At 33.5% G+C, this 8,681-nt stretch overlaps 2 protein-coding genes across 2 annotated transcripts in view; both read right to left on the bottom strand.

Moving 5' to 3' along the window:
• Positions 1 to 596, bottom strand: part of LOC105160060 — a gene marked incomplete in the record, with an annotated part of 1,151 nt that extends 555 nt beyond the window's left edge. The window contains 1 exon segment of the mRNA XM_020693119.1: positions 120 to 596. Coding sequence (XP_020548778.1) covers positions 120 to 223 — 104 coding nt within the window.
• LOC105159935 (tubulin beta-5 chain) lies at positions 1,582 to 5,082 on the bottom strand. The gene is made up of 4 exons (XM_011077163.2): positions 4,932 to 5,082; positions 3,700 to 4,098; positions 3,283 to 3,552; positions 1,582 to 2,642 (listed from the first exon to the last, which is right to left on the bottom strand). The coding sequence occupies exons 2-4, from the start codon at positions 4,091 to 4,093 to the stop codon at positions 1,963 to 1,965; spliced, it is 1,344 nt and encodes a 447-aa protein (XP_011075465.1). The 5' UTR covers positions 4,094 to 4,098; positions 4,932 to 5,082; the 3' UTR covers positions 1,582 to 1,962.

The raw sequence follows: 8,681 nt of genomic DNA on the forward strand, positions 1-8,681 counted from the left end.
TCCCCCCCCGCCCCCCCCCCAGCCACAACAACGTTAATCGCTACTCACGTAGACAGTTAATCAAGTACTAATTGACTAGAAATTCTCACCAAATCATAAAAAGTACAAGAAAGTACGTACCTTGTTGGGATTTCTTAGTGTCCCTGTGGTGGTGGTGGTTGTGGTTGAAGAAAGTACAAGCTTTTCTGAAGGGCGAAGTGATTGTTCGAACCCAAGAAGCCATGTTTCATATGTATTCTTGTCTTTGTCTTGGAATGATGAGGGGTTGGTTTATATAGGAATGTGGGGAAGTTTGTGAACTAAGGGTAGGAACCAAGAAGGGAGGGGGGGTGTGCCTCCAACCCAAGGCAAGATCCGTAACATAAGCTGCGTGGTTAATCATCATGTAATAATGAAGCAAATACATACATACATATATATACATGTATGTATGTGTATGTCTATGTGTTTGCCGACTGCACCTTTGCACATGGCGCACGGTTTCCAAATGGGCCAAATGCATGTGAAGTTACCCATACTTTGCTTTGTATGAACGAGAGAGAAGAGATGTGTATTGTCAACTGCAGTTGAAATGAACCCCCCAACCTTCTTAAAGAAATCAAAGACATCTATGGTAATGGAGCCAATGGGGGTCCAATATCAGTAAATTACAAGTATACGTTATCTAGAGTGGTCGAGGGCCTTTTTTCATTTACTTAAGTAGGGCTTTTTGGTCTTCTTACACAATTATTACAAAAAGAAAATTAATTGAAACTTGAGAACTTTAAACGGTTGGGTGTTCCCACTTTTGTCCATATTATTTATATTATGAAAAATCTAATACCATGTGTGCACCAATAAAAAATCCCAATTAGATCTATCAATAATTTCATAAGTTAGATTATGAGATTACCTCTTTTAATATAAATTGACAATATCGTTCTTAAAATACATGATGATTTTATTTGAAAATTTAAATAATTTGTAGTATGAATGTATACGGTCATACGTACAAAATATCAATCATAGTTTGGGGGAATAAAAGAGAAGGTAAATAACGGGAAGAATATACATATGTGTGTAGAGTACGCACGGACGGACGGATAAGGGAGTTTATAGTTATTGAATGCAATGCGGTCCAAACTCGTCACGTTGTGCGGTGATTATGAGAGCACATTGTTGCACATGAAAATTCCATCTGTGGCACATGGCCTCAATCATAGAGCCAAAACATGTTATCCACTGCACAACAACATCCTGCACATGCATTTTTCACTCTCTAACAAAAATGGGGCAGCAGTAAGAGCATGATGTAAACAAGAATATTTTTTATTAAACATTCTTGGAGTAAATGAGAATGCAATAAACAAACTTAATTCAAATTCAATTTTGTCGAGTTGCAACCGTTCTAGTGTAACTATATCTGATTTTTTGTAATACTTTATTTACACTGCAGATCAATCACTTAACAAATATAAATCCACTCCAAAGCATAATACCAATTTGATATATTTGAGCCGCGACAGCAAGTTTAGATTTACATTATGCAAACTAATCAGCACCAAGTAACATTCAATTATGAATAACTACCCGCAGAGAAGGTGTCAGCAAATACGGGCTCCTACAATCCAACATTAACAAGCTTCAACAGCACAATATGGTTATGGCATATTTATGAACACTAAGTAGCATAACAAAATATAGCATAACACAAATTTGACTACAAAGTTATGCAATATGAATAACAACTCTCGAATTTTAAAAATATAACAGAAACTAGAACTCCCCATGCACGAAATGGTAATCAGAGTCTCCCCCACTTTCTTGTGGCTGCTACTGAGTGGGAGTGCAGAAAACTGAGAAGTTTTCAACCTCCAACAGCAGAATATAACCGACACAACACATGACATAAGGATTCCCAGTTCTACTAAATGAAACAGACAAAACACATATCACGTAGGGGAGTTGCAATGGCCCGTCTCCTCAAATGTGCTCCATGCCCTCTTCTTCCTCATCTTCATACTCACCTTCATCATCAGCAGTAGCATCCTGATACTGCTGGTACTCAGAAACGAGATCATTCATATTGCTCTCAGCCTCTGTAAACTCCATTTCGTCCATACCTTCACCAGTATACCAATGCAAGAAAGCTTTCCTCCTGAACATGGCAGTAAACTGCTCACTCACTCTCCTGAACATTTCCTGGATGGAAGTTGAGTTTCCAATGAAGGTTGATGCCATTGATAGCCCTCTTGGTGGGATGTCACAAACACTTGATTTCACATTGTTTGGAATCCACTCAACAAAGTAAGAAGAGTTCTTATTTTGGACATTGATCATCTGTTCATCTACTTCCTTGGTGCTCATTTTGCCCCTGAACATGGCCGAGGCAGTGAGGTAACGTCCATGGCGTGGGTCAGCAGCACACATCATGTTCTTGGCATCCCACATTTGTTGGGTCAGCTCTGGAACAGTAAGTGCACGGTATTGCTGAGAACCACGGGATGTCAAGGGAGCAAATCCCACCATGAAAAAGTGCAAACGGGGGAATGGAATCAAGTTGACAGCAAGCTTTCGCAGGTCAGAGTTGAGTTGGCCAGGGAAACGGAGGCAGCATGTAACCCCACTCATGGTTGCCGAAATTAAGTGGTTTAAATCACCGACTGGACCAGAAAGAAATTGCAAAGGTGTAAGCAGGTATTCTTATATCAATGCTTAATGAAAAGAACATAATTACTGCATTCTTTTGGGTAATCAGTTTACGTGCCACCCAATTCTAGCATTCACAAAGGAAGGCATCAAGCTACAAATGAAATATATAAAATTTATTGAGATAGTCCTGATCTACAGAATGTCATTTGGACCCATAACATAACAATCATGATGAGGAGCCCTTGCACAAGATGCTAAGGGGATGTATTTTACCCACAACTTTAGAAATATCAATGTCTGGTGATTATGAGACTTAATGGAGAGATGTCGAAATACAACTAAATATCACAACATCACAGGCCCATAGCATATGACTTGTGCCTGATGAAGTCCAACATAATTAGGGAGTTACATGCATTTAATTAGAATTCAATGTGAAAGCACCTATCTATAGCAGCAAAATCACTAATAATTTCACAGATATCTTATATTCATCATAAATAGACTCTTTATTTGAGCAGGAAAGAAAGGACAGGAAAGGATCCAAGAACTTAATGAGCAACAGCTGAAAAAAGTTAGATAAGCTGAGACAATATCCAGGTAACCAGTAAGAATGCATAAAGAAATACAAGCAGTGTGAACTATACTTACAGCTAGGTGTGGTGAGTTTGAGTGTCCTAAAACAAATATCATATAAGGCCTCATTGTCAAGCACCATGCACTCATCTGCATTCTCAACAAGTTGATGCACTGAAAGTGTGGCATTGTATGGCTCGACCACTGTATCTGAAACCTTAGGAGAAGGGAACACAGAGAATGTCAGCATCATCCTGTCGGGGTATTCTTCCCTGATCTTTGAGATAAGCAAGGTACCCATCCCAGAACCAGTTCCTCCACCAAGCGAGTGGCAAACTTGGAAACCTATAAAGTGATGCAAAATTTCAGTCAGTTGGCCCATGATGGTAAAATTGATACTCTGCCTACGAAATTGATACAAGATAGTCATCCTGATGTTGGTAAATAAAAATATCTCACAACTTCACCATGCTTCAAGCTTAAGCAATTTACCTTGAAGGCAGTCACAGTTCTCCGCCTCCTTTCGCACTACATCAAGAACTGAGTCGATCAGTTCAGCACCCTCTGTGTAATGTCCTTTGGCCCAGTTGTTTCCAGCACCAGACTGACCAAAAACAAAGTTATCTGGCCTGAAGATCTGGCCATATGGACCAGTGCGGACACTGTCCATGGTTCCAGGCTCCAGATCCATGAGCACCGCACGGGGCACAAATCTGCCACAAGATGCTTCGTTGTAGTACACATTGACTCGCTCCAATTGCAAATCAGATGTTCCAACATATCGTCCAGTTGGATCTATGCCATGTTCATCACAGACGACCTCCCAGAACTTTGAACCAATTTGGTTACCGCATTGCCCTCCCTGAACGTGAAGGATTTCTCTCATTTTTCCTGAATTAAAGAAATATATTAGGAAGGAACACAGAACCATCAATAACAACATACTTTTTATGTAAATAAACAACAATGAAATTCAAAGGAAAATGTTTGTTTCATATAAAAATTGAAGGATATACTGTATTGCTTCAAGAGAAAAATCACAAGTTTCTCCCGTTGTTGCTAATATTTCAGTTATATATTTCCTGAAATATAGTGCTAAAATTCAATTCAATCAATACATACTGGATCAAACGAAAAGCATATGTCAAAATCATCTATAACAAAAGTAAATCAAAGATCTGAAATGAGCTATAGATTCACCATCAAAACTGACAGGATAACAATTAAAACTACATATACGTAAAAGCATAGTTATGATCCCATACAAGTGTAAAAATAAAGATTGATTTTCTCAACAGATCTTGCGGAACAGAAAATGACTCATAATTACATTAAATAAATACCTTATCTCATATCTTCACCAGATCTACACATACATATGGAGCATTTTGAATATGAGAAACGCAATTACTAATACAGCAATGCTAGACAAAATAACAGCTGAAATGATGAACAAAAAAGTCCATTTTACAAAATTATCTCGATCTACACGCATTTGCACATTCAACAAAGTCGATCTACCAACAATTAAAAATTCCAGACCAAAGAAATCAAAACTAGTCCAAACCTAATTACAAAAGCGAAATTGACGAAATCAAAGCAATTCCGAAATACATACTCACAAGTACCAGAATTATCATAAAAATTTAAGAAATGCAAACGCAATAAATAGATCTAACCATTTAAAATCAAAAGAGAGAGAGAGAGAGAGAGAGACAAGTTACCTGTAAATTTGTTGAAAGGAACACGAAATTCCAAGAGACGATAGAGTGAAAAATATCTGCCCGATCGATGGCAGAGACAGAGTGAGGAAGTGAGTGAGCGAGTGAGAGAGAGCGTGTGAAAAAATGATAGCCCTAAAGAGGGATTTTATATATGAGGAAGGAAGAATCTACGGCTCGTATTGTTTCCCTCCTATTTCTAGTGTTATATCAACGTCGCATGATTGGACAATAGACGGCTGAGATGGAATCGGACAGCTGGGTAGAGTGGGATTTCATTTTTTTCAAAAGCGTGCGTGATGTATCAATGTGACGGATATGCCCTTTTAAGAAAAGACAAAAGTACCCTTTGACTATCTACACTCTACAGTGGCGAGCAGTGCACGGAATGTCTGCCCCTACAGCAACACTGCAAAATTCAAAATCAGGATTAGATCAGTGGAGAAACTTGATTGTGGGACCCATCCCCGAAAATTTGAAATTTTGGCAAATCTACAAGAAATTATTAATTAATTATTTTTAAGAATAAATTAAAATTACCTTTATCGAGATTTGACATAATTATAAATATCTCTCGTTGTTTAAAAAAATTATGAATACCCTCCTGATTTTAATTACCGTCTAACAATTAGTCAAATCCGATAGGTTTTCATCAATTTCTTATGGTAAACTAATCAAAATACCATTGTGGATTAAAAATTATAATTTTATTTATATTCTAAAAAAAATTATTTTTTTATAAACTAAGTGTATAATTTTTTTTATAATTTTTAAAAAAATTTCATCCATTCCATTGGATTTCTTTATAAGTTTTTAATTCTAAAAAAACAAACAAAAAATACGGTAAGAGCAAATTTGATAATTTCATACCTCCATCTAAATATTACATAATTTCATCAAACATCAGGAAGAATATTAGTAATTGTGTCAAATCTTAGGGGGTCGTTGTAACTTACCTTATTCTTAAATTGATTATAATTATTAGTATTAAATATTTGTATGCAACAACTATCGACACAATATTATATATTAATCATCAGTATTATATAATTATATCTAATAAATATTTACTATTAAAATAGAATAATAATTATTATTAAAGTATAATAATATCCCACGGGTTGGAATGATTCATTATGGGTCTTTTTGTATACAAAATTTATTTTTTATATATAATTAAAAAAAAACACATATGGATGACAGAAGAAATAACCCATTTGGATTGAAAGATTTTACATTATGGATTTCAAATCCTTAACAATAAATTCTTTAAATTTATTTGTATAATTTTAATTTTAAATTGTATTTTATTTAATATTGATAAATTCTTTTTAAATAAAAATATTTAAAATTATTTATTCAAATCGTTCCCTTAAATATAAATTTATTAATCTAAATACATCCTGAGAGACTGTATTTTATGGTAAGTGTGTCAAAATCAAAACACCCATCATTGAAAGACAAACAAATATAAAAGTGATATCTAACCACACCAAACAATTTATATGGCAATCAACGACACACAATTAATGATATGCCAATCAAAATTTCAAACGCAATAAGAAGAATTTGAATTCACATTATTAATACGATAATGTGAAATTGTTGTCGCTAAATCGCAACGTTTGATGGTATAGAAAAAATAGTTAGCAATACTTTATTGAGAAAAAAAAATGTCAAATAATGACTTTTGTACATTTGCGTAGGGAAAAATACAAGCAATCCTCTCGTACTATTGTAAATGAGTGAATTAACCCCCTATGAAAATAAAATAGCAACTTTTTACCTCCCTATATTCTAAAAAATACAGCAATTTACCACTATGTGTTTTTCAAAATAAACCAATTTAAATTGCTAATGAGGTAAATTGCTTCATTTTATAAAAAAACACACAAAAAATTAAATTGCTATCACATCAAAAAAAAAATTGCATTAAACCCCATTTACATATGTCTCTTTTTTATTTTTGAAAAAATGGAAAAAGAAAATAACATTTGGGTATATCTTAAAATAATGGGTCATGGTAATTCATTTGTGGTTTTGGACAAGAAAGTGGGAGTTGTTCTTTTCATAAAACCTATGCATAAATCAAGGGGACCTAACTTCAAAATTTTGAATTTTTGTTACCACATTTTACAGACAAAAATTTTGTAGCCTTTTGTATTTGTTGGTCTAATGTCAATTAATCATAGTATAATAATCATTATTATTTTGGCCCAATAATTTATTGCTGCAAATGATAAATTAATTTTAGAATTAAATAAATTTTACACTTTTAAAGTATATCATTCTCGTTAATTATCATTTTGAACTAAAAAAATCGTTCATTTACCCCTTATCTTTGAGATAATTGGTTAAATTAAATATAAAATTGACAAAAATATCATTGACTGTTAAATTAAACGTAAGTGGACAAAAATATTATTTATAGTAAAATATATCAACCAATTTGACTTCAAATTTTATCTGTTGTTTATAAATTAATACTGGACTAGTATAAATTAATTAAATATAAAATAATTATTTCAAATTAGATTGTACAAATAGTCATTTTGATTTAGCAAAAGTTTACAAATTCAATCATTTTAAATTAACAAATAAAAGTGCATTTTTCAGTATTAAATTTAGTTCATACCAATATTCATATCCACGAGTATTATTTTAGGGTATAGGTTGTATCCATACCTAACAAAAATATTTTAATGGGTATGTGTCCCAGTTCGAATATAATATAAATATATTAAGTAGTAGTCTAGATAATAACTATCAGAATGGGTTTGGATCTAAGTATTGCTCTCCAATTAGGGGAATTTATTAAAAAAATATCAAAAAAAAGAAAGTTAGTAAAATAGGGTAAAATTGAAATTGTTAGAGCAACCGCGATGCCACAATTTTTTATTTAAAAAAAGAAGCTTCTTTATGTCACCGCGGTGACATTGGTTTTTTTTTAAAAAAAAAAATTTAATGTGTCGCAGCAGTTGGAAACGGCGGTGACAAATTTTTTTTTTTTTAAAAAATTATTTTATTTTATAACGAATTATTGTCAACTTCTCGTTAAAATTTCGGTACTATTATGGCGAGTTGTCAGCCATCAAATATACCGTTCGATTCTCCTTGATGAGACGAACATTTCCCCACAAACAATTTCAAGTTTTATCAATCGTAAATAATGAATTTTTAGCACGAACATCGCACTTTTCGGCCGTTGATTCGCCGCCACGCCGCCACCGGAGCGGCCCACGATCACGAACCACCGCCACTGGACTCGCCTCGACCTAACGGTTCTAACGAGACCAACCTAGTTCAATTTTATTAAATATTTGTTAAGATATGAAAATTTGAAGTTTTTCCGCCGAAAATTCGCGTTGAAGTTGTTTGCTGCCATTTCTCCACCGTCAGGACGAATCACAGATTAAGACCATAGCCGTTCGAATCCTGTCGTCTAGACGATTCCAACAAGACCAATCTTGCTCAATTTCATCAAGTATTTGTTTGTTCAATTTTTAAAATAGTTATTTATAATTAATTAAATAGAATTTAATAAAATTATAAATATTTTAAAATATATGTATTTTAATTGAACAAACCAAAAAAAAGAATGAATTTGACAAACAGTTTCAGCGAATTTTTGGTGAAAAAATCTTCAAATTTTCAAATCTCAACAAATACTTGATGAAATTGAGCAAGACTAGTCTAAATAGTATTATTAATTATTAATTATTAATTAATTATAAATAGTACTATTAACTAATT

This window comes from Sesamum indicum, linkage group LG4 (assembly GCF_000512975.1).
Source record: "Sesamum indicum cultivar Zhongzhi No. 13 linkage group LG4, S_indicum_v1.0, whole genome shotgun sequence".
NCBI classification, from domain to species: Eukaryota; Viridiplantae; Streptophyta; class Magnoliopsida; order Lamiales; family Pedaliaceae; genus Sesamum; species Sesamum indicum.

Bases quoted from the DNA above. Each gene is read 5' to 3' on its own strand.
- LOC105159935 (XM_011077163.2), bottom strand. From the start codon at position 4,093: ATGAGAGAAATCCTTCACGTTCAGGGAGGGCAATGCGGTAACCAAATT. The intron at 3,553-3,699 runs GTAAATTGCTTA...ATCACTTTATAG, and splicing joins GAACTGTGACTGCCTTCAAG to GTTTCCAAGTTTGCCACTCG. The intron at 2,643-3,282 runs GTAAGTATAGTT...TTTCTGGTCCAG, and splicing joins CAAACTCACCACACCTAGCT to TCGGTGATTTAAACCACTTA.